The 26139-nt window shown below is 39.4% G+C and overlaps 1 protein-coding gene across 1 annotated transcript in view; it reads left to right on the top strand.

Annotated features, from left to right (window-relative positions):
- CDH13 (cadherin 13) overlaps window positions 1-26139 on the top strand; it is a 579181-nt gene that overhangs the window by 465949 nt on the left and 87093 nt on the right. The window contains exons 9-10 of the mRNA XM_069966164.1: window positions 19496-19678; window positions 22958-23211. Coding sequence (XP_069822265.1) covers window positions 19496-19678; window positions 22958-23211 — 437 coding nt within the window. The remainder of the gene's footprint in view (window positions 1-19495; window positions 19679-22957; window positions 23212-26139) is intronic.

A 26139-nucleotide genomic window follows, 5' to 3' on the forward strand; every position in this document is an offset into this window, starting at 1 on the left:
CATTGACAAGCATTCTGTCTCCAATGTTTTCCTATTTGCTATTTACTGGTGGAAAAAAACATCAAATAGGATATGGACAATGGAGTGAGACAGAGCTCTTCACCTCTGGTTGCAGTGTTGTAGATTAGTTGTGCACCGTCCACTCCCTGTTCATAACATTACATGAATTTTGCTTTGAGTATTCCTTTAAAGAGGTTGTCTCATGATTACAATATATGAACATCCTTGAGAATGGTCCCCTGATCTTTACACTTCCTTGTGAGCCCAAACTAAGAGACTGGCTGTAAGAAGTAACACTCACTTTGCTGAAAATGAGCCATCCATGTATTACATATATAGCCATTCAACTATATGTCTACTATGTAATACTACATCATCTCCTAGATGTCTGGCTCTGGATCAATCGGCTTTTTTTTCCTTGGCTTACTGTACAAAGTATGAAGTACATTAAAGGGGATATCCAGCACTACAAAAACATGGCCACTTTCTTCCAGAGACAGCCCCACTCTTGTCCAGCTTGGGTGGGGTTTTGCTGCTCAGTTTCATTGAAGTGAATGGAAATTAATTGCAAACCGCACCTGAGCTGGAGACAAGAGTCGTGCTGTCTCTGAAAGAAAGTGGCCATGTTTTTGTAGCGCTGGATAACCCCTTTAAAAATACCTATAGCTTAAATGGGTTTTGCCCCTGTTCACTATCCTCATGATAGGATATACAGTAAGTGCCTCATCACAGTGGGTCTGACAATTGGGACCCCACGATCTCTAGAACAGGACTCCCAAAGTTCCCTTTTCAGTGAATTGCAATACACATTTAACTGCTCCTCCATTCATTGTATATGGGAGTGGCAAAGTGCAGGCACTACTACAAACAATGAGTAAAAAAATCTGCATTTTCTGTCTATTGTTTCGCTTTCTACACTATTTACCAAAAAATTCAGGATATTAAGTCATAAAATTTCTGAATTTTATCAGATGATGAATTTTACTGCTTCACTGGATGCCCACACTTGTAACAGAAGAAGGCAACATGTCCAGAACCTCTCAGGATAGCAATGCAGCCATTGTCTGTTCTGCTTGATAAAGAGTAGAATTTAATCGCTCTGCACCATAGTGACAGAATCTGTGGTTAAAATAACTGCCCGATCAGAATGTATGTCAACCTGGCAGGAGTGCAAGTGGGGGCACTGCCAACTACTTTACATACTACACCCTATAGAAGTCTACAATCACTATTTGGCTATGTTCACACATCTCATTACACCATCCTTGCATAGCAACAGACGGTGTTAAACTGCCAGGTATAGGGCGTTGTTTCGCACATTCCTGCAGCTGATACTGCAGGATTCTACATGCACAGAGTGTGTAGGTTAAAGGGGTTATCCAGCGCTACAGAAACATGGCCACTTTTCCCCCACTCTTGTCTCCAGATTGGGTGGGGTTTGAAACTCCGTTCCATTGAAGTAAATGGAGCTTAATTGCAAACCACACCTGAACTGGAGACGAGAGGGGAAAAAGTGGCCATGTTTTTATATCGCTAGATAACCCCTTTAAGTATTAGCCTGCTAATTGAATCTTTTGTGCAGGTGGCACAATCATTGTTATTGGCTGCCATTTCTCTTTCTAAACAGGGGATCTCTCTGATTGGTGCTCGTTGGCAGCTGCACATGGGGCCATGTAAAAGGAGAGAAATAGTTGCAGCAATTCCAGCTCTGTAGTGTTAAAACTTCAAACTTTTATTTTATAAACTTTTATCCTTTTCAAAATAAAAACTTCTGAACTATGGCAAATTTTCTTTTACTTTGAAACGTGTTGGAATTGTAGTTTTATACATTTTTTTGCGTAATTTATCACTAAAAGCTTTAAATTTTAACACTAAAGAGCTGGAGTTGCTGCAAATATTTCTCTGCTTGGACATTTAACCTCTTAAGGACAGAGCCCAAAATGGCCTTAAGGACTGGGCCAATTAACAGTTTAGCATTTTCGTTTTTTCCTCCTTGCCTTCTAAGAGCTATAACTTTTATTTTTCCATCTACAGAGCCATGTAAGGGCTTGTTTTTTTCAGGAACGGGGGTTCTTTGTAATGGCGTAATTCAATCTACCATAACATGTATGACAGAACCCCCAAAATATCATTTATGAGGTGAAATTGGGGGTGGGGGGGATACAATTCTGCAATTTTTTTTTTTTTTTTGGGGGGGGGGGGGTGTTCCGTTATGCACTTTACGGTAAAACTGACATAATATATTTATTCTATAGGTCGGTCTGAATACAGTGATAAGCAGTTTATATAGCTCTTCTAATGTTTTACAATTTTTATTAACAGCAAAACTTTGTTTTTTCAAATAGGAGTGATTACAATGGCCCTATTGTGACTCTTATAGTGCTTTTTTTTCATGTATGGGCCTGTATGGTATGTCATTTTTTGCGCCATGATCTCTAGTTTTTATTAGTACCATATTTGTGTAGATCTGACGTATTGATCAATTTTTATAAATTTTTTGAAAAATAAAATGTAATAAAAATCATCAATCTTGGCGTTTTTCTTTTACAGCTTCTCTTAGGATAGATATATGTTTATCCTAGGTAGGTTCATATTCTGTTATTGTAGATTTACCAACCAAATCAGCTGGAAGTTTGTTCCAAGCATCTACTACTATTTCAGTAAAGTAATATTTTCTCACGTTGCTTCTGATCAACTAACCTCTCACTATGTCCTCTTGTTCTTGAGTAGTGATGAGCAAACATGTTTGTAAATGTTCATATGTTTGTACGAACATGATGCTAATTGTTCGTGTTCGCCGATCACAAACAATTTGTTCGATTATCGAAATGGTTATAACAATCATTTTCAAACATATTTGAACATGTGGACGTTTATCCTGCTATGTACGCAACTGCGTAAGTTTTCTCCCACCAATTTGAAAGAGCCAATGAAGGTGTGGGCAAGGAAGGGCACATCAGGTAATGTAGTAGCCATGTTCACTACTGGCACTACCGTAATTAGTGTGATTACGTACGTGCTATAAAAACGCGACACTGAGGCAAATTTTCTCCCAGTCTTTCCTGATTCTTGTGCTGTTCAGTAGGGAGAGTGTAACGAGCAGGGACAGCATCTGAATTTAGGAGCAGCAGCAATATTCACAGTGGTAATTCGTCAGTGTAAGGAGGGAGAGCTGACCGAGTAAGGCTTAGAATGTTGTAAAATTGTCAGTGTAGTGTGGGTGACAGAATCCAGTGTTTTAGCACTATAAGGATTCATTTCTTAACTCTGTAGTGACCAGGCATCCTCTGTGGGGGAAAAAAAGAAGCCAACAGTCCATTTTAGGGCATATATATATATATATATATATATATATATATATATATATATATATATAATTATATATTTTTTTTCATTAATCTTTCTCTCTGGCTCTGCTGTGTGCCAGTGATTGCCAGTATATATGCACAGACCAATATAAGATACGCTAATGCTACACAATAGAGATGAGCGAACCGGGTTCGGGTTCGAGTCAATCCGAACCCGAACGTTCAGCATTTGATTAGCGGTGGCTGCTGAAGTTGGATAAACCCCTAAGGCTATGTGGAAAACATGGATATAGTCATTGGCTGTATCCATGTTTTCCAGACAACCTCAGAGCTTTATCCAAGTTCAGCAGCCCCAGCTAATCAAATGCCGAACGATCGGGTTCGGATGGACTCGAACCCGAACCCGGTTCGCTCATCTCTACTACACAAATTACTCTGCTATTACTTTGCACCTGATAACCTGTATGCATGTGCATAGACTGAAACCTTTACTTCTACTATACGTTCATTATTAGTTTGTGAATGTTCAACGAACATGAACCGATAACAACATTTTTTTTTATGTTCGTGTTTAGGATTGGAACCGAACATTAGGATGTTCACTCATCACTATTCTAAAACTTATGAACAGGCAGCAAGATGATTGTAAGCAGAGCATTTGACCATACCCTTTAAAGCGGTACTCTGTAGACAAAATAAATAAATATATATATATATATATATATATATATATATATATGGAGATTTATCAAACATGGTGTACAGTGAAACTGGCTCAGTTGCCCCTAGCAACCAATCAGATTCCACCTTTCAATACTCACAGACTCTTTGAAAAATGAAAGGTGGAATCTGATTTGTTGCTAGGGGCAACTGGGCCAATTTCACTTTACACCATGTTTGATACATCTCCCCATAGTTTTTAATCCATTGCTTTAATAAAGTTATATTTTTTTGTAATATTACTTTATTTAAAAGAAAGGCATAGTTTTTTATTTGCATACCCACTTCCATTTACTCACAGCAGAAATGTTTGTGTTGAGAACTGCAGGGTTCTAATCCCTATAGTTCCCCATCCCCTGCTCTGTTCTAGCACTTGAGCAAAGCACTATACAGAGCAGGGTCCTGTCCCACTGTGTACTGTTTATTCTTATATACAGTACCTGGGGGGAGGACTGCCTGACAAAAAAAAACTGAAAGTTTTGCTTAGTCTCCAGAGCACCCTTTAACATCATACTGTAACTAGAGATTAGCAAACCGGGTTCGGGTTCGAGTCCATCCGAACCCGAACTTTCGGCATTTGATTAGCGGTGGCTGCTGAACTTGGATAAAGCTCTAAGGTTGTCTGGAAAACATGGATACAGGCAATGACTATATCCATGTTTTCCACATAGCCTTAGGGCTTTATTCAACTTCAGCAGCCACCGCCAATCAAATGCCGAAAGTTCGGGTTCGGATCGACTCAAGCAGGTTCGCTCATCTTTAACTGTAACTCAAAAGGGAGAAAAAATATTATTCCCTGACTGATGTAAAGTACTCCCGTTCAATTTGTGTCAGCAAAACAGTGTCAGACACGAAAGACATAGTACGGGTCTACAGTGCCTGAAGGACCTGCTCCTTAGATAGAATTCATTTACCTATTAATTTCTTCACACGTTTGCAGAGAATTGTTGTTCAGGATCAGTAATTGATTTTCTGTAGAATGGTGGTAACTCAGTAGAACATTTCCATATTGTGCATTGCTGAAGCACCTGACTAAATCCACATAATTGTTTTCTTTAGGTATTGATTAAAAAGAAATAAATGAAACAGATGGAGTTCATTGTGGAGTATTGTTTATATAATAATATCAATGTTTTCATGTGTGCCATTGAAGACAATCAGGAGTAACAATGAACTTTTAAATAGGAGAGAATGGACAGTTGCTAATTTACTCTTTTGTTATTGCAATAAATATAGATTTTCTGTGGATAAATTCAAATGATATTGGGAAGCTGTTTGGCATGTTAGATGTAACCAGAGCTGAAAATTATGATATATGCTTGCTAATGGCTTGGCTTTCTGACAGATGAATGGTGTATATGGGGGGTAATTTCCCTTACATAAAATTGAGTTTGTTACTATATAAGGCTACAACTACACAGCGTCTTTTTTTGGATGGGCAAATAACGGCCATGGAAATATTGACTGTTATTTGCCCACAAAAGTCTGGCTGTACAAAAAAAGTCAGTCAAGCAGCCAAAAAAAGTTGTGTGAACGTGGCCATAATATGTATTGCTTATGCCATAACATGTTGTCTTTGCCCTTATAGTACCAGCCAAAAGTTTGAGCATACCTTTTGATTTCATAGTTTTTCTCTAGTTTTTTTTTATTTTTTATGTTATAGATTCATGTTAAAGACATGAAAACAATAAAGGAACACTTGTTAGTTAAATAGTAACTAAAACAGTGTTAAACAAACCAAAATATGATGACAGCTTTGCACACCATGAGTAGTCTTTCACCTTAGTAATCAGCTTCATGGGATTGTCATCTGTAATGGTTTGAGGCCCTTACCTCCGCAGCCAATATTTGTTTTTGGGCTTTTGTTTTTTCCTTTTACAATTGATAATCCTTTCATTTCCCATTAACAGAATTATATGAGGGCTTATTTTTGTTGGACCAATTGTATTTTGTTATTAACACTCTTACTTTTTCACAAAATATGCTGCTAAACAAAACAAAACAAAAAAAAAGTGAAATTTAAGGTCAAATTTTCTAATTTGGGGGAGTAGGGGTCGTTTTATGTGGTTCACCAAGCAATAACTTAATTGCAGTACCTGTACTAAAATGATCCATTATCTTGGCACTCTATTAGTATAGCCCAGTCAGAGAGTTGGCAGAGCCCTCAAAGAGCACTGACATTAGATTAATTCCCTGTAATCTTGTCACAAGAGCAGATCTAAGCCATTGCATCACCAATATAATAATGTAAGACCCCTATTTCTCCATGCTGTACAGTAAGAATCACTATTAATGAAACATGGCATCTTACGAAGGCATGGTGGTTGGAAGAGAAAAATCTAAAATTTTACTCATTGAAACAAAGATTTACCTTGGTCTAATGTCCATTCCTTGTGTTTCTTGGCTTAATCAATACTTTTCGATTATTTGTTGATTAGTAGTGACTATGCAGCAATTTTACTTTGCCTGATTCTCATAGTCTTCTTTAAACAGTTTGTGTTGAGATGTGTTTGGTACTTGATTGCTGTTTAAATTATTGTTTTTTTTTTTTGTTTTGTTTGGAGGGGGGGGGGTTCTAATGTGCTGTCAATCTGTGGTTCCTGGGGCTAGTAACTCTAATGAACATTTCCTCTGAAGCAGAGGTAACTCTTATTCTTTCTGATCTCATGTAGTCCTTCTGGTTCAGTCATAGTGTTTGATGGTTTTCATGGACTTGAGGACACCATTAACCCCTTAGTGACCCATGATGTATCTGATACATCATGGTGCCACAGGGGGAGTTCAGAGAGGGGTCCCGCCGGGACCACGCCCTGAATGGCGCTGCTCCCGGCTGTTATGTATCGCCGCGTGCGTAATCGCCCAAACTATTAATTTATCACATTCATTGTCTCGCACGGTAAACTGCGCAAGCGCCCAAAAATTCCAAAGTGCAAAATTGCGCATTTTTGATAGCATCAAATCCAGAAAAAATGTAATAAAAGCGATCAAAAAGTTGTATATGCGCAATCAAGGTACCGATAGAAAGAACACATCATGGCGCAAAAAATGACACCTCACAGCCCCCATAGACCAAAGCTCTATAAGCCTGGGAATAGAGCGATTTTAAGGAACATATAATTGTTAACAATGGTTTGAATTTTTTACCGGTCATCAGATACAATAAAAGTTATACATGTTACATATCGTTGTAATCGTAATGACTTGAGGAACATATATAACAAGTCAGTTTTACCCCAGGGTGAACGGCGTAAACACGAAACTCCCTGAAATGAAAACAAATTCCTTTTTTTTTTCAATTTGACAGCGCAAATGATTTTTTTTCTGGTTTTGCAGCATATTTCATGGTAAAATAAAGTCTGTCATTGCAAAGTACAATAGGTGTCGCAAAAAATGTGGTAAAAAAATGCAAGTGCTATGGCCTTTTAACATAAAGTGGAAAAAGCAAAAGCGCAAAAACGAAAATAGGCATTGACCTTAAGGGGTTAAAATACTTGCAATTTTCCCTACTGTCTTAAATGAATGTCTTAAAAAAAATATGTTATTTAGTTAAATGGTTCCTGACATAATGTGAATTAGAACAGTAATTGAAGAGGTCAATTACTGTATGTAACTGTATACCAATCCTACACAATTATTGGTCTCAAACACATTATGAAGAAAAGAACTTCCACAAATTAAACTTGACCAGACATACTGGCTTCCTTAAAGGGAACCAATCACATTAAAATTGGCTATTAAGCTAGAGAAATGTGCTGATAAATCACTCAGCACACTTCCCATATATGTCCCTATATCCTCCGTCCCTACAAAGGAAAACATAAACTTACTTTTACAGATTGGCGCGCTATATGGTAATGACTCCAAGTAGTCATCTGGACGGTAGGCTGTTGGAAGGTAGTCGCGATCCTCTGGACAGTTTGCCAATGTAATTACTCCCCTCTTGGCATGAGGGGCGTTATTCAAACTCCAGTAAAGCTGTGATGTCATCCAGAGGCGTGCCGTGGACACTGCAACGCACCAATGTTCTCATCATGCTACACATGCGCAGTATAACAAGTTCCATTCTGTGCTGTGGACGGCTTGATGACAATGTTGGTGAGCCGCTGTGCGCTACAGCACGCTTTGGGGTGACGTCACAGCTTCACTGGAGTTTGAATAACGCCCCTCACGCCCAGAGGGGCGTGATTATATTGTCAAGCCACCCAGAGGACTGCGACTACCTTCCAACATCCTACTGCCCAGATGACTACTTGGGCACATTACCATATGGCGCACTAATCTGTAAAAGTAAGTTTATAGGTTTTCCTTTGCAGGGACGGAGAATATAAGGACATGTATGGGTAAGTGTGCTGAGTGATTTATCAGCACATTTGCCTACATTTCCCACATTTCATAGTCATTTTTAATGTGATTGGTTCCCTTTAAAACCATTCCAGGTGACCACCTCATGAAACTGATTGAGAGAATGCCAAGAGAATGCAAAGTTGTCATCAAAACAAAAGGAGGCTATCTGGTAGTATAGTATGGATCAGGAATGTCAAACTCTTGACCCTCCAGCTGTTGCAAAACTACAATTTCCATCCAAAGCCAATACTTTATCTGTCTAGGCATGATGGGTTTTGTAGTTTTGGAGCTGCTGGAGCACTGCAGTGTGACCAAATAATAGCCATGCATCTTGTGTTTTCTGATGGTGCACAAGTAAACATTAAAAAGTCCATATAGATACAGTATTTCCACAGAACAAATACAGCAGCACTCACAAGGAATTACAATCTTTTTATTTTTTATTCATTCAATACCTGCAGTAGTCAACATGACGGGCCCAAAACAGATAAATAAAATCAGAATTTTCTTCTACAGTGGTGAATGCCGCTGTATTTTTACTTTGGCATTACTTTGGCATTGCATTACTTCTTCTAGTGATATATCTATGTTGAGGTGCGATGTAGGGTAGGCTAGAAGGGATGAACAATAGTTGATGGAGCCATGAGTAGAGATGATGTAGTGAGTATAGCCTATTGCAAGGCTTCTCAAACTTTTTCTACTGGAGCCTCACTCAACAGACCAAGGCAATGCCTGGGCCTCACCAGACTAACCATGAGGGTGCCTGGGCCTCACTATCTGGTGAAAGTCCATTAAAAAGCTGAAAATAATGCTAGGGCTACCTTTCACCCATCTCCCAAGCTCTATTTACGAATAAATTAAGTACAAAGTAAATTAATAATGTTGCTAAAGTGGAGATTTCTGCAAACAGCAAAAGGACTGTGCAGATTATAGTTACTTTTTGAAAACTGGCTCCCCAGCTGGGCCTCACCAACAACTAAGGGGGCGCCTCACAGTTTGAGAAGCACTGGCCTTGTGCATGTACATGGGAAGGTGGCCATCCATCTTTGCACTGGAGTAGATGTGAAGTAAAGCAAGTTTGCAATTTACATTATTTTTTTCTTCTTTTTTTTCCTTATGAAAACATGATACTTCCTGTGTTTAGACTCTTATTTTTATAAAAGAGTCTAAACATAGAAAATTCATGTTTCCCAGGTCATCTACAGAGAGGGCAGTCATGTGACTGATTGCCTTTTGTTTTCTCCTCCAGAAACATTTCTCTAAGTAGGATTGTGGTCAACAGTCAGGACTGAGCCCCTTAGTATGAATCCGCTCAGCACATTATTTGTATTAGGTATATACATTCTTCATACCTGTGTATGGATACATTTATACAGCCTTCTTTCCCTCCATGTCTGGGGGGGGGGACGTAGTGTTCTCCAAACTCAGGCTCTCCAACAGTTACACAACTTCTGTCATACTGACTCTTGCAGTTCTGTAATACCTGGGGATCCACAGGTGAAGGACGACGGCAATATTGGGATTTTTTTGGTGTGCATGAGCAAGGGAAATTAGGTTCTGCGCCTCATTGCTTGGAATGTTATGTTAACACTAAATAAATATCAACAGTAAGATAAATCTATGAATAAAATATAATTTATGACTCAAAATGCCTCCTGGAAGGGAAATCTCTAAGTATTATTATCTATTAATTGGTTTCCCATTGGTTGTATAAAACATAAGTAAACTGAAGTACAATAAATGGTTGCATTTGTTAATAGGCAGGTGTCTTTATTTGGATTTTACTTCCATAATTTGCCCTTAGAGATCATTCCCTGGCTGCTTTCCGGAAAAGCATTGTAAAAAGTTCTTTTCTGTGTCTTTTTTGTTTAGTTGTATGACATAATCAAAGATTAATGGAGTTGAGGAGAACAAGGTTTTTCATTACAGTGACAGGTGGTCTATCTGGCTGTAATGTAAAAAATCATTCTGTTATCTGGCCCATTAGCCCCTATGCTTCCACAGGAATTAATATGAAAGCAAAATCCCCAACATATATTTCTCTGAATTGATTTGCTAATTCTTAGAAGGTAAATCATAAAGGCTTCACTAGACTGCCAAGTCCCACCAGTGGGTCGTAATTATTCTCCAGTACATTACTTTTCCACTGTTCTCAGCTACAACAAAGATCCTCTGATCATACTAGGTGGTAGATTGTTATGTAATGCTGCATTTAAATTACTATTTTAATGAAAGAGCTTTTGATAAGGGACATTTCATATGTAGACCATGTCATACAAGTAATATATCGGTACTGCAAAAAATAAAGTAGTGGAAATGATCAAATCTTAAGTACTACTTTTAATCAAAAAGCCTGTTTTGTATTCTGTACTGTCTTATAGTTCAATATATTACTGTTACATGAATTACGTATTTATAGCCTTTATCATTAAGTTGGTCATAAAACAGTGTGCAGTTAAAGGGGTTTTCCTAATTAAAAATAGTTGTCGCTATCCACAGGACCAAATGTAGTGGCAGGTCACGCACCGACTTGCGGCTCAATTCATAACAATGAAGCCTGTTCACCGATAGAGAGATCCCCGGTGGGCACAGAGGTCGATCCTATACTTGTCCCCTATCCTGTGAATAGGGAACAGGTATTTTTAAATTGGAAAAATAACTCTTTAAGCTGTCCATACACTTTTTACAGCTGTGTGCTGAATGCTCATTTGGCTAAACATTATTCCCCAAGGTGTATTCACACCCATAGATTTCCCTGATCAGATTGGTGTCCAGTGCGTGTTGTAAAGATAGTGGCGAAGCTACCATAGAGGTAGGGTAGGCAGTTGCTATGGGGCCCGTGCAGGAAGGGGGCCCGGGGAAGAAGGTAAGAGCATGTGTCCTTTTGCTTAACCCCCTTATGTAATGCAGTGTGTAAGTGACCCAATGTTTACTTACATGCTGCAACACAAAAAAAGGGTTAACAAGCAGAATGCTTTGTGTTGTGCGTAGAGGAGCCCCTTAAAATTTTTTGCTATGGGGCCCGTGAATCCTTGCTACGCCCCTGTGTAAAGATGACACTTCCCAGAATGCAAATCCCTAGATCATGCTCTGAAAAAACACTAAGCAAGCAGGGAATGTTGGGAGATTTCAGTTCAGCTTCGTAGTATAATATAGGATGTAAATGAATAAGTACAAGATATGCCTTAGACCTCGTAAACACAGCTATATTACTGCATACCGTTGTTAAAAAAAAAAAACTGCATAGTCTCCCTCTCTATGCCTCCTTTCATTCCAAAGGACTTGCATATGAAAGTAATAACCACTTGAAGCCTAGCGATTAGGTATGAGCGAACCTCAAAACTTTGGGTTTGTCTAAGTCTGAGCATGCGGCACTTGATTAGTGGTGGCTGCAGAAGTTAGACGCAGACCTAGGGAGTCCTGAATACACATGTATACAGCCTCTGGCTATATCCATGTTTTCCAGGCAGCCTTTGGGCTCCATCTAACTTCTGCAGCCACACACTTGTGTCCGGACGGACCCGAGCATGCTGGCGTTGCACTCATCTCTAATAGCGAAACAATTGTATGGCCGCACATGGAAGCTGTGCAGCTTTATGCCAGGTTAAACATCCTGTTTGTAGCAAAATGATTAAAAAAAAAAAGCCATAAATCTTGGCTTAAAAAATGACATTCTTTTATACAGTTGTCAGATGTTGAGCTGGATTCCTTGTATCAACCAAGCTACATCTAGAGCCTTTTGTTTTGTAAGTAAATCTCAGAAATCATTTGCAGTTTGTAATCCACTTGGGGTTTGCGTCTGTACAAAAATCAATTAAATCTGAGACATGTTTAATTAGTTATCTTAAACCCTGATGGAACCTTTCAGTCTTTATGTCTTTTCTGTATGCAAAGTTCAAGTGAAACTTTCCCAGGGCTGACGGATAATTATCAGAAAAGTTTCTATCTTTGGAAATATTCAACCATAAGTATTAAAGTTAGCCAAATCTAAGTGATATTATCCATATGTTAATAAGAAACAAATGAACAACAAACAGTCATATAATCTACTGACATGTCAATAATAGGATTGGCCATGTCATTTATCAAGAAAGTCCACATTGCTCATATGTTCCCCAACAACCAAGCTGTAAAAGAGTCCCAATCTCCTAGATTGGTGCTAGTTTACAGATCCTATTACACAGCTTGATCACGTGGTCCTTTGCATTATTCAGCCGTTGGTCGCACATGTCCTATTACATGGGGAGAAGATCATTTTTTTCATATACCAAAATTGAGCGATCAGCCAATAAGTGAGAGTTTGCTTCTCCATTGGCTGATTACTGTTTTTTTTTTTTCCTTTTGTCTTTAATTTGTAGTTTTTCCAAATCTGAGTAATACAGCCACATCAACAAAAATTATCACTTGTCCTAAACAATCCTTAGCACTAGTAAATCCATGCCATTCCTTACCTTAGCTTTAATTATTGGGCTATGTTCTCACAATGTCTTTTTAGGCAAAATAATGGTGCGTGATCATGATCATTATTAATGGCCGTCATTATCAAACAATGTCCGTTTACTTGCCTAAAAAAAGACATCACAGGAACACAGCCATATGTTCCAACTATGGGATTTTATCAGGAAAAGCAGCCGTCTGTTGAGAATGGCGGCAGCAAATAATGATCATGATTATTATTTGCAGCCATCATTATCATTGGACGGCTGCCTTTCCCCTCTAAATGACAGTACATTCACAACATAACATAGCCTAAATCAGATTTTAACAATCAATATGAAATGTGTATGTCAGTCTTACTACATTGTTGTAAGTCAAATGAGCTATCACAGTGCACAATAAAAGCAGCTAAATCATAACTTTTGGCGCTCCTCTCTACGCGCTGAAGAATGAACATGTTCATTCTTCAGCGCTGAAAGATGCAGCACGCACCTCCCATAGAGTGTCATTATGACACGGAGACTGACGGCAATCCACGGCGGACAATTCCACCATTCTTGTTCTATGTAAACGGGGCCTTAGAAAAGTAGATCATTTGAACAATTCTTATCTACCTACTGTAGAGGTTTTCCACATAGAAATTGGCCTGCAATGTGGATTGTTAAAAGTACATTAAAAGTTATATACAGTAGATGTGTCTATACAATGTATTACCGTATCTGTGCGGTTCTGCCACACTGGTAGCTGATAGAAATCCCGGAAGTAAAAAAAAAAAAAATGGCTACTGTGCCAATTCACATTGTCTCCTGCTCCTTCTGCTATCTCCCCTTAGGAGACAAATCTTTCATGCCTCTGTCTCACATTGTGTGTGTTTGCTAGGCACAGGCTGATGATGCAGACAGGGGGAAGGGCGTGATGTCATAGGAGGCTTGGCTGGATCCTCCAATACCCTGAGTGATTCACCATCTCTGACCAGCCAGAAGCAGGTGCAGCATTAATTTTACTGATTGTGTTGGGTGGGGGACTGTGGTGATCAGCTGAGGGAAAGCATTGCATTATGGGAACTGCTCAACCAAGAAGGAAAGAAACACAATACAGAACAAAAATCCCCCAAACAAATAGATTTTTGGTAGTTTCAAAACTGAGATAGGTAAGTAATGCTTTATGCTTCTGCAAAAGTTTCATTTTTTTAACCTCCACCTGGAATTCCCCTTTAAAGCTGCAATGTGTCAATGTTCTGGCTAGTAAATTTATATAGCTATAATATACATATGTATATATTATACATTACATATACACTATGGGGGAGATTTATCAAACTGGTGTAAAGTGAAACAGGCTCAGTTGCCCCTAGCAACCAATCAGATTCCACCTTTCATTTTTTAGAGAATCTGTGAGGAATGAAAGATGGAATCTGATTGGTTGTTATGGACAACTAAGACAATTCTACTTTACACTAGTTTGATAAATCTCCTCATATATATATGTATGCCACAGAAGGTGCTGATGTTTGTGCAAATCACCTGGCTTGTAGAAAAAATCTGCATAGTCTCTGTGGCAAGTCAGGGAGGAGCATTGGACTCATTCCATGTCTGATTTATCATTATTTACACCTGCAAACAGGCATTAAACCATGGCATAAATCTACATCTGCTGTGGCCAGAAATTATCTGTGGAAGTACAGTGGTACCTTGGTTTAAGAGTAACTTGGATTAAGAGCATTTTGGTTTAAGAGCTCCCTGTACTGAGTGGGAGGGCAGGGGCATGGTCTGTATAGCGGGGTCTTCAGCCCTGTACTCTGACCCAGGAAGTCTCCCTCACCTTCCAAATCATGGCAGATCCACTTCAGGCTGGGGCTTGTATCAGGGGATAGGACTGTGGAGGTGAGCTCTTTCCTTCATGCTCCATGCAGTCTCTGTCAGCCCTTTTGTTTCCCATCCTCTCCATTCCTGCTATAATGTGCCTGCACTTACACTCAACCATTCACACTGCTGCATAGAAAAGTTTCTGCCACTGTCCCCCTGCACAGCTCTATGATTCTCACTTCTTGTTATCTACAAACTGCTGCTGTATTTTCAGGTTTATGCACTTACTATACATTATACTGCACATGCTGATTGCTATACTGTACAGTATATGACATAATATGACATATTCAGCTGTTTCTAAATTCAGCTGTTTTTTACATGTTATTCAGAATTAAAAAATATATATATATATTTTGGGGCATGGAACCAATTGTATGTATTTCAATGATTTCTTATGGGAAAATCAAGTGGATTACAAGAGCGGTCCTGGAACGAATTATGCTCGTAATCCAAGGCACCACTGTATATGAAATGCAAAACCTGTTAGGATTTTTTTGTTTTTGTTTTTGTTTTTTTGTGTGGTGTTTTTCTTTCATCTCTGGTGTTTTTTTTTTGTTTTGTTTTTTTTTGGGGGGGGGGGCAGTTTCTCAAGTTTGTCTTTTTTGGTGCACAGATAGAAATCATTGTTCCCTAAATCTGTCCGTAGTTGTGGATCCGCAATTTTGGGTACATTTACGGAACATATGAATAAAGCCTCACAGGCCTCTTTATTGACGACAGTATCTGCGGGGTTCGTGCTGTCTATTCTGCTGCCTCTGCTTCTGAGCCCATAGACTCCCAGTGAGATAACTAAAAGCCATGGTGCAATATGACACTGCTAACCATTATGTTCAGTTACATCATAGTGCATGAAGGGATTAGGGTGCTTATACACTTGAAATAACGCCCATAAACTTGCACATTTGACTGTATATATTTATTTTAATGGTAAAAGGAAAATTCAAGCTTTCACTATTATCTGGCCTTTTAGAGTATGTATGTTCTCGACCATATATCTCACATACAGCGGTGAACAATGAAGATATACTGTATATTGGTTTCATCTAGACCATGTGACTACTTGAACATTGCAGAATACCACATAAAAGAACTATTTATTACCAGAGCCAAAAGCAAACAGTATTAATATAGACACCATATAGTAGCATGAAACAAGAATGGCATCCTGGAGACATTGACAGATTACCCAATATATTACTGGATTCACTTTCACAGTTCTTTTTCGAGCTGGTCGTAGCAGATTGTGTACCATTACCTGACTTTTTCCAGTCTAGGAGGAGACGCAATGCTCTGCAGACATAATCTGTCCTAATGAGATGCCAATGAGATATTCCTGGAAACAAGACTGAAACTGTTTCATATTCATTTCACTGTTGGAAGCATCTGTAAATTATCAGAACTACTACCTCTCATGCACATAATTATATTCAACACAAAAAGAGGAGTATAATTTAAAAGCCATCTATTCTAAACATCCCACAGCCTCAAACTTCTGTATGCTAAAATTCTTTTTAAGTACTTAGCAATACATTCCATTGTTATTCATAAAAAATGTATTTCACAGTTATAGCGCTGTCCAAACCCATATGGTTAAGTGTAAAGAAATGTATCTGGAAAGAGAAAGGAAAAGGTGTAATTAACGTTTACCACTGAATCCAATCCATCTCAGTTTTAAAGGGAGCGCCCTGGGCCTGTGCACAATGAAGCGTGGCATTCAGTGAACAAACTAAATGCTTATTTATCAATTATGTAGAGCCATACAACCGAGCCTGTTCACATCAATCTCAACTCAATATCTAAGGCAAACAGACTTCAGGGCTAATATCAAAGGATGTCACTTCGCCTACTAAGAGTACCCAGAAGATTCAAGGCACTGTCTTTACAAGGGAAACAATCTAGATGCCCCAGACCTCAGTCAAAGTCAATGTGCCCCAGCCCTTTAACCAGCTTAAGACAGTGCCAGGGATGTGCCTCAAATTACCTACAGTTTTAAAATGGTTTTAAAAGATTAAAAAAAAAAAAAATAAATTACAATTTACTGTCTATGTTATAAAGTAGTCCTGAACTCCAAAGTTTTTAAGTTGGCCTCAAGGCTTAAAGCAGAACTGTCAGCAACCTTTGGTTATGTTCCCATAATGGGAAGGGGTCGTTGGGTGTTTTTTGATAATAACAGCGGCAAATAATGATTATGATCATTGTTTGCTGCCGTCATTATGAATAGCTGCCTTTTCCCGATAACATCCCATGGGAGCATAGCCTTTTGCTGACTAAAGTAAAAAAAAAGTACAGGGCTTCTAAAGTTAGGTTCCTACTGAGTTTTTTTATCCACTGTTACCATTTCAAAACATTTTCATTTTCACTCAAAATTATGGCTGTATTTAAAAAGGTGACACAAGTTGATAGAAAACACAATAGGAACTCAGCCCCACCTCCCAATAGAATGAGGTCACTGAGCATCGAGATGTTGAATGCATCTGTGTTTGTGAGGCTTACCCTAAAGCATGTCACTAAATACTGTTAAAGGCAATGTTTACACACCAACTTTTTTGGCCACTTGATGACCATCATTTTGACCTCAAATAACCGATGTTATTTTATTATACTGGCTTATGTTATACAAATAACAGGTGTTATTTGGCCTAAAAATTACGTTCAAATGGCCAAATTAAAAAAATGTGTGAACATAGCCAAAAACAATATCAGAACTAGATTATGCTGCGTTTACACAGAAAGATTATCGTTCGAATTTTTGCATAAATGATCGCATTTGAGCTTTAATCGTACCTTGTAAACACATCAAACGACGAGCGAGAAATCGTTCATTTTGATCTTTCAACATGCTTCGTGTAAACAGTCTTTCACCGATTTACCCTATGTAAAAGGTGAGCTTAAGCGATCTTAAAAACGATCGCAATACCGATTTTTCTAACAATTTATTCGTCTAAACGCTGTTCGTTATAAAAACCAAATTGTTGCTTCAAAATCATTAAACGATCGTTTGGGCAAATTATCGCTCCGTGCAAACGTAGCATTAGAAAAAGAGAACGTTTCAGTATTTGGCTCTAATGTGGAAAAAAAAGGATCCGGGCAATATATTCCCTTTAAGCTGGTACGTATTTATTTTTTTTTTTGTACATTTACATTAGAAAGCTGTAACATTTCTTCTACTTTGTTATTCAAATTGTGTCTTTTTGAGACTTTATTTTGTATCATTTTTATATTTAGTATTTTTATTTTTTAGATTTTATTTAGTAATTTATATATCAGCTGATTTCCCTGTAACTAGGGATGACACATTAGACCCAGTGACTACAGCCATAATACTAACTGCAAAGGGAGCTGGTCAGCAGCAGTTTAATTATTTTCCCCATACTGTATTGTGACCTGCAAAGGGCTTTCCCTTTTATATAGGCCACACAAAATAGAAAAAGGAAAAGTAAGCAGTTGAGATAAGCACAATTTGAGCTTGCTCTGATCTGTCTGAAACTGAGCATGTGGCACTCTGCAGCCGCTGCTAACCAAATGCTGCACACTTGGGTTCGGACGGACCATGCTTAAAGCGGCACTATCAGCGGGTTCTTCTCAGAGAACCTGCTGATATGTCGCAGTAGCTGTGTCCCTCAGTAGTATATGGCAGTTAGTTTCACCCCTCTCCTCCCCTGCATAGTTTGTAAAATCGCTAAATGCTCTTATGCAAATTACTTGCTTAAGAACATTTAGGGCAATGCTTGGGGCCAGAGAGTATCGGCACGCCCAACCCGCCCTCTCCCGTTCCGCCCACTATGCATATTCATAACTGCATATTGGGCTCTATACATGGCTGCTGCGCAGGGAAGCAGTCCCGTCGGAGACCGCACATGCGTGAATCCCCCAGGCTGCCGCTGATCCTCCTGGAGGTTCCTCAAGACGTAAGTATAAGTGTATCTTGTACGTACGTCCTGAGGGACCTTAGGGAGGTTTGGCGGTGGCCTGGGGGATTCCCTGTGCAGCCACCGTGAATAGAGCCCAGTATTCAGTTATGAATATGCATAGTGGGCGGGAAGGAAGGGGCGGGCTAGGTGGGGCCCTAAATGCATTGCCCAAGCAGTGCCCTAAATGCTCTTAAGCAAGTAATTTGCATAAGAGCATTTAGCAATTTACCAACAATGTGCAGAAGGAGAGGGGTGAAACTAACTGCCATATACTACTGAGGGACACAGCTAATGCAGCATATCAGCAGGTTCTCTGGGAAGAACCTGCTGATAGTGCCGCTTTAAGTTGCACTCATTTCTGGTAAGCAGTCACTTAGTTCTGCTTTCCAAAGAAAGGAAAGGAAGAGTATAAGCATGTGTAGCCTTTAGATGTAAGACTAGATAGTGTTAACAAACAACAAAAAAAGTGATTGATAGATAGATAGATAGATAGATAGATAGATAGAAGAATATATAGATAGACTGAGAGATTCAAACTGAAAATCTTGTCTTTAAAAATCCTTAATCCGCAAAAAGGAAGAATATCTGTATTATTTAGAGCTGACAGCTTTTATGTGTTTACTATAGGTGATTTTTCACTGCACATGAGAGATTTACGGTTTTTGAATACTATTTCCCAGCATGATCTTTCCTGCAATCTATCACAAGTGGCTGTTGTTCAGGAATAATATCTCAGCTATTTTCTCTAAACAAATCTATTGTTTTAGGTGTAGGAAATGAGCTCCCTGTCAACAAGAAAATCATTTCCTTGGGTTGTTTTAGGTCTATAATGTATGTGGGTTGTATTTAGTTTGTTAAATTGTGAAAACAAAAAGAAAAAAAATATATTTCTTGTTTTTTTCCTTAGTTTCAAGCTACAGTAAAAGAGGGTGTTACTGGTGTAATGGTTAATCTGACCGTCAATGACAAGGATGACCCCAACACAGGGGCATGGAAAGCCGTCTACACCATCATCAATGGAAACCCTGGGCAGAGCTTTGAAATTCATACAAATCCCAACACAAATGAGGGGATGCTTTCTGTGGTTAAGGTAAGCGTCCGCCGTATTTGAAGATTCCCATATATACCAGATGTGTTGGTGCAAACTATACCAGAAGCAAGTAATAATATCAGATTGGTGGAGGCCCAGCTGGCTGAAGAGAAGTAGAGGAGTGAACCTGAATAACAATGTGGGGAGCACAAAAGTCAGACCTTAAATGATCTACTGATATGATATTATAGTCTTGCAGTCTTACAAAGGACCTTTCTAAGGCTATGCTCATATTGCGTTTAGCCATGATCCACCAGATTCAATTTAACAAAAGTGGTAGGATAGTCCTAATGCATGCGTTAATCGGATCTATAGAACTGATTTACCCAATACAGGCCAAAAATGTGTCATTTTGGCCTCTGTTTGAGAAATATATGTTGAGGTTTGCTGGATGGCATGGCACAGAAAATTTATACCGTATGTTTTGCATTATTTTTATATAACTTGTATTATGGATGCCACTAAGTGTCATCCACAGTAGCCATACATTGGACATGTATATCTACAGGCAGTGTTACTCTAGCCTTAGGCTTATAAAATATTTTGGCTAATAGGAATATAGCAGTGTACAATTTACAGGCTTCTCAATGATCTGGAAGGATTTGTGATGGGGTCTTTTGATTCATCTGCAGTTCTTAGCCATATTAAAGTACAAGCTGTTCACTAGTGTGGCACATTTTTGAACATGTGAATCTTGATTACTCGTAAGTAGTCAGTCTAAGACGAAGCTTCTAATTGCAGAAGGCAGATATCAAATGGATTTATTTTAAGAAATGCAGATTTTTCATTCCTGAAAAGTAATAACTACAGTATTTAAAGGAATTCACCCAAAAAGTTATTTGGAGCTGTTGCTGAATGGTCTGAAGCGATTTCTGAGCTTTATTTCCCCTTTCTCCGGAACACGGTAATTATTTGTTAAGGCCATTATTTGCTCTGTTAAAAATAGAGCCTGCTTGAAAATGCAAATTATTGTGCCGGAGACTTTCTAAGGTGAAATGTACAAAATGTCAATTCTGTTGAACAGCATCAGATGAACTTTTCTACCGTTGTATGTCATCAACGAATATATATTATCGCCCCAGCATGTTCTCAACAGTCAGCATGTTCCCTAATATTTACTTTATATACAACACATTGTTCCTGGTGGCTATATACAGCGCATTGTTCTCTTCTGGTTAGCGAACTGCTTTCTGTAGAGGAATATCATTAAGGAGCCTTTCTGGCACTGAGCAGAACTGTAATGGATGCTCAACCAAGTGCTCGACTCAAGAGCAGCAAGGCAAGGGCACTTGTTACAAGTCAGGATCATTGTTCAGCTAGAGGAAATGATTATAACAGCCACCCTCAATCTACACAGGACATGTAAATGTCCACTTTTACCTGCATTGTAAGCTTTGCTTTTATCATCTAATAGGCCATTTGTGAATAACCCCATGAAAAATACCTGCTAGCAAGTTTAAAGGGATACTCCGGTGAAAAGGGTCTGACACAGTGCTCTCTGTTGCCATGTCTGTTCATGACAGGAACTGTCCAAGCAAAAGCAAATCCCCATAGAAATCTTTGGAAATAATACACCACTTTCTGCAGGACATACAGCAGCTGATAAGTAGTGGAAGACTTGAGATTTTTAAGCAGAAGCAAATGACAAACCTATATAACTAACCCTGATCTAGGACCATAGGTTCTTGCTGTATTCAGCCTCTTCTGCTGTGACATTGTGACATTGACAAACAGCAGTGAATTAAAAACGGTTCAGGTGACAGATTATACAAGATATATGACAAAGTCCAGCTTACATCTAAATGCTTATTCATTTTTAATAAAGGGTTTTTTTCTGCTACAAAGCCAAGATAATAATGATCAGGTATTTTGCATCTCATGCACAGTTCTGTGGTATAACCAGTGCAATGTTGAGTTAGATTTTCATATCTACTAAGTGGGAACATAAATCACGTATATGATATAATCTTGTAGGTGTGGGTCATGGACCTAATAGTATTCATAAATTATTTGATTTTTATGATCATTCATGATAAATAGAGGATTTTGTGGGGAGATACATGCAGTTTTGTTAAGAGCAAGGGCACAATTTAATAAAAGAACATCGACAAATACAAAAGTCTCTCAGCTGCTGTATGCCCTGCAGGAAGGGGTGTTTTCTTTAAAGTGACACTGTCACCCCCTTTTTGCCTTTTTCTCTACACAAGTGTAAAGAGTAAATTAAGCAGTTTTTATACCTTATTTTATATCATATGTCATGGTGCTTGTTCCAAGCGCCACTTAGCCCCACCCACATCCCCATGTAGGCTCCACCCTCGTATTGTCATTGGCATATAGGCCCCTCTCCTTTGACGGCCCTTGGAACAGGTCAGCTAGGACCCACCCCCTCTAGGTTAGCCCATGTGCCGATGACGTCACGGGGGGTGAGGCCTACGGTGGTAATGTGGGCGGGGCAAAGTGGCGCTTCGGCAGTGAAGGTGGCACAATCCACAAATGATAAAAGATGACTTTTTACTGGAACAAGCCCCATGACATACGATATAAAATAAGGTATGAAAACTGCAAAATTTACTCTTTACACCTGGGTAGAGATGTCATAATGCAAAAAGGTGGCGACAGTGTCACTGTCTGACACACTGCCCTCTGCTGCCACCTCTATTCATGTTAGGAACTTTCCAAAGCAGAAGTTTTCTATGGGGATTTGCTGCTGCTCTGGACAGTTCCTGACATGGACAGAGATGTCAGCCGGGAGCACTGTCAGACTGGAAGGAAGACACCACTTCCTGCAGGACATATAGCAGCTGATAAGTACTAGAAGACTTGAGATTTTTAAATAGGAGTCATTTACTGATCTGTATAACTTTCTGATACCAGTTGATTTGAAAACATTCTTTCTGCCAGAGTACCCCTTTAAGGAATGAACAATAACTTTGTGTGTGAATGGGTATAAACAATATTGGATTGATGTATATGATAACTAGAGATGAGCGAACCGGGTTCGGGTTTGAGTCCATCCGAACCCGAACGATCGGCATTTGATTAGAGGGGCTGCTGAAGTTGGATAAAGCTCTAAGGTTGTCTGGAAAACGTGGATGCAGCCAATGACTATATCCATGTTTTCCACATAGCCTTAGGGCTTTATCCAAGTTCAGCAGCCACCGCTAATCAAATTCCGAAAGTTCGGGTTCGGATGGACTCGAGCATGCTTGAGGTTCACTCATCTCTAATGATAACCTTTAATAAAAATATAATAAAACATGTCAATTTACTGACTTTCAGCCTTTGGACTGCGAGATTTTGGCGTTTCACACCTTGCTGATCAAAGTTGAGAATGAAGATCCTCTTATTCCAGACATTGGCTATGGGGCAAGTTCTACAGCTACAGTTCAGATTAATGTAATAGACGTGAATGAGGGTCCAGTTTTTCAGCCTGATCCAATGAAAGTGTCAACACAAGAAAACATTCCAATCGGATCTATGTTATTTACAGTAAGCGCTACAGATCCAGACACTCTCCAGCACCAAACTATACGGTAGGTTCACTGCACACGTTTATGCTAACATCAGTGCCATCAAGATGGATAAGACCATTCTGATGTATCCCTTAGATATTATATAGTTTGTATTAAAAGAATTAGTAATTATAATATTAGTGACATTCGCGTTAAAACTGATTTTTGCTTGAATCTGCATGATTCACAATAGCCTTTTAATTATATTTGTGCTTGCTTCCTTCCAATCTAATTCTGCTCCTTCAACTTTAAAGTATAACTTTTTTTTTTCTGAAAAAAAAAGGTCTTGATTATAGGTACTGCCGGGTAGTGAGGAGCTGAACTGCATTATTCCTTTATGCTTCTTGTATACATTTGTTTCTGTACACTTTAGTTTCACATCCTCTGATAGAACTGTAATGTAGGTGGGCATTCATTTTTTTACATGGTTATTTTTGGTGTTTTTTGTATTATACTGTATGTGTTTCAAACTATTTAACAGTGGATCAAATCCATTTTGGTTGCAGGTAGTAATGTACAAAAACAACTAGGCTAAGCCTAAGCAAAAAATGTTTGTTTTTCGTAAGAGTTGAGATTATTGATCTTGACTTCTACGCTTTTTTGAAATAGTAAACTAACAGTAAATCAGTCTCATGAAATCATTGCTCCTCACTATCACATGAATACAAGCTTTACTTTTATTGTAGTAAAAAGATCAAAATATGTTGAGCAGGATTCTATACACTAAATGGCATAGTAAATCCTTGTGCTACATACATTTTGGCCAATACTTGGGTTGAGCAAGCCAACTGACCTGCCTGAATGCTTAGTGGAGTTGCTGGTCCCAGAGACCATATCTTGTCTGGGGGGCTACTATTCCAGTGTCCCAGAGCCCTGACCTGGTATCTAGGTCATCTATACCTTTCCTCTCTGTCCCAGACACAAATTGGACAGTAGAGTTTAAGAAGAATAGTGGTGAAGGGATTTTTAGGCATCAGGTTATGAGGGTGGTTATGACTTAGTTGGTCCACCTGGTTGCAATCAAAAATTTTTAACTGTAGTGTATAAAGTAGTTCCTAGCATGGTTAGATGAAATTACTTTGTTAACTCCTTCACATCAGCCATATGGCTATATATGTTCCTACTGCCGATACTGTGTGCAGTAGGAACATGTTCCTGGCGTGAAGCGGTTTTAATGTGTGCGGAGCCACTTCAGTGTGAGCAGCCCTGCATACATTAATGTGCCAAGAGGCGGGCATTATAACATGCAGCAGCAATAGCAACTGCTTGACATTAACCCCTTAAATGCCACAATCTATAGCGCTCGCACTGTGTAGGGCATGACAGCATGACAGTGGGAGGGTTCAAATCACTTTCTCTGACAAGTGGAGGAGTAAGACTATAACTACTACTAATATTTATTATAGCTCCAACAGACTAGGCAGTGTTTTTTTGTATGTATGTATATATACAATACAATTAAAATACACAATTAAAATAAATAAAAATTCTAAAGTAGTGAGGGACCTATTAGCTACAGACTAGCAGGACTGTGGGTGACTCAAGAGGCAGTCAGTACTTTATACTTACCTCCATCCTGCTGGATCGGCAATCTTCTCATAGAGTCTGCCTCAGTCAGACTCTATGAATATGTCGGCGACAATACTGATCAATGCTATGCAAAGATTAGTGGTAAAATGTAGTCCTATAGAAGTTCATGGAAGGAGGAACAGCAAAAGATACGGAACAGAAACAAAACTGCATTAGAGAAACAAGACTGCTTAACAACCACATGAAGAGTGTTGGGGGGGAACATAGGTAAGAACCTTGCATTGTTTGGAAGTTTTTATTTTGTTTAACAAGGCTAACCAAAGTTCTCCTTTAAGTGCTGATAGTCAACCAAAGGGAAAGAAATTAAAGGGGTTGGCCACTTTATAGTAAAATAGGTCAGTACAAAGTATTAGTAAGCGTACTCACTGTATATACTGACAGCAGCTCCCTGTGTACCTCATAGAGCTAAAATAAGACTTCTCTTTACCAGGCTGGGCTGCTCGTCTCTGTTTTGTTTCAGTCCATAAAATGGCCGACATGGAGGAGCATGTGACCATGCCCTGTCCCCTGTGTCCTCCATAGACATATACAGGCTCAGTGGTGGACACTGGAGGGCGGGGTATGGTCACATGCTTCTCCATGTAAGCAATCTTATGGACCAAAACACCACAGAGCAGGGCAGCACAGCCTGCAGGAGGGGAGTCTGATATTAGCTCTATGAGGTACACAGGGAGCTGCTGTCAGTATATACAGTGAGTACAGTTACTAATACTGTACACTGAGCAATTTTACTATAAAGTGGCCAACCCCTTTAACCCTTAGACGACCCAGGGCGTATAGTTACGCCATGGAAGTCTGTCCCCAGACGACCTAGGGCGTAACTGTACGCCCTGGGTGTTATTTCCGCTATGAAGCGCGCTCCGGAGCGGAGCGCGCTTCATAGGAGGTGGGGGCCGGCTGCAGTGAGCAGCCGGGACCTCACCGGCAATGACACGCTGCAGCGATCGCGCTGCCGCGTGTCATTAACCCCTTAAACGCCGCGATCGCGGCGCGACCGCGGCGTTTAGGTGTAAGTGACAGGGGGAGTCCCCTGTCACTTACCGATCGGGACCCCAGCAGTGTGACTGCGGGGGTCCCGATCGGTAAAACGGACAGCTGGAGGTCTCTTACCTGCCTCCATGCGGTCCGATCGGCGATCTGCTACTCTAAGCCTGCACAGGCAGGCTCAATGAGCAGAGCGCCGATAACACTGATCAATGCTATGCCTATGGCATAGCATTCATCAGTGTAGAAATCAGACTAATCTATGTAAAAGTCCCCCAAAGGGACTTCAAATGTGTAAAAAAAAAAAAGTTAAAAACACTAACACACTACCCCAAAACCCCTCCCCCAATAAAAGTTGAAATCACCCCCCTATCC

The sequence above is a fragment of the Dendropsophus ebraccatus genome, chromosome 4 (assembly GCF_027789765.1).
Source record: "Dendropsophus ebraccatus isolate aDenEbr1 chromosome 4, aDenEbr1.pat, whole genome shotgun sequence".
NCBI classification, from domain to species: domain Eukaryota; kingdom Metazoa; phylum Chordata; class Amphibia; order Anura; family Hylidae; genus Dendropsophus; species Dendropsophus ebraccatus.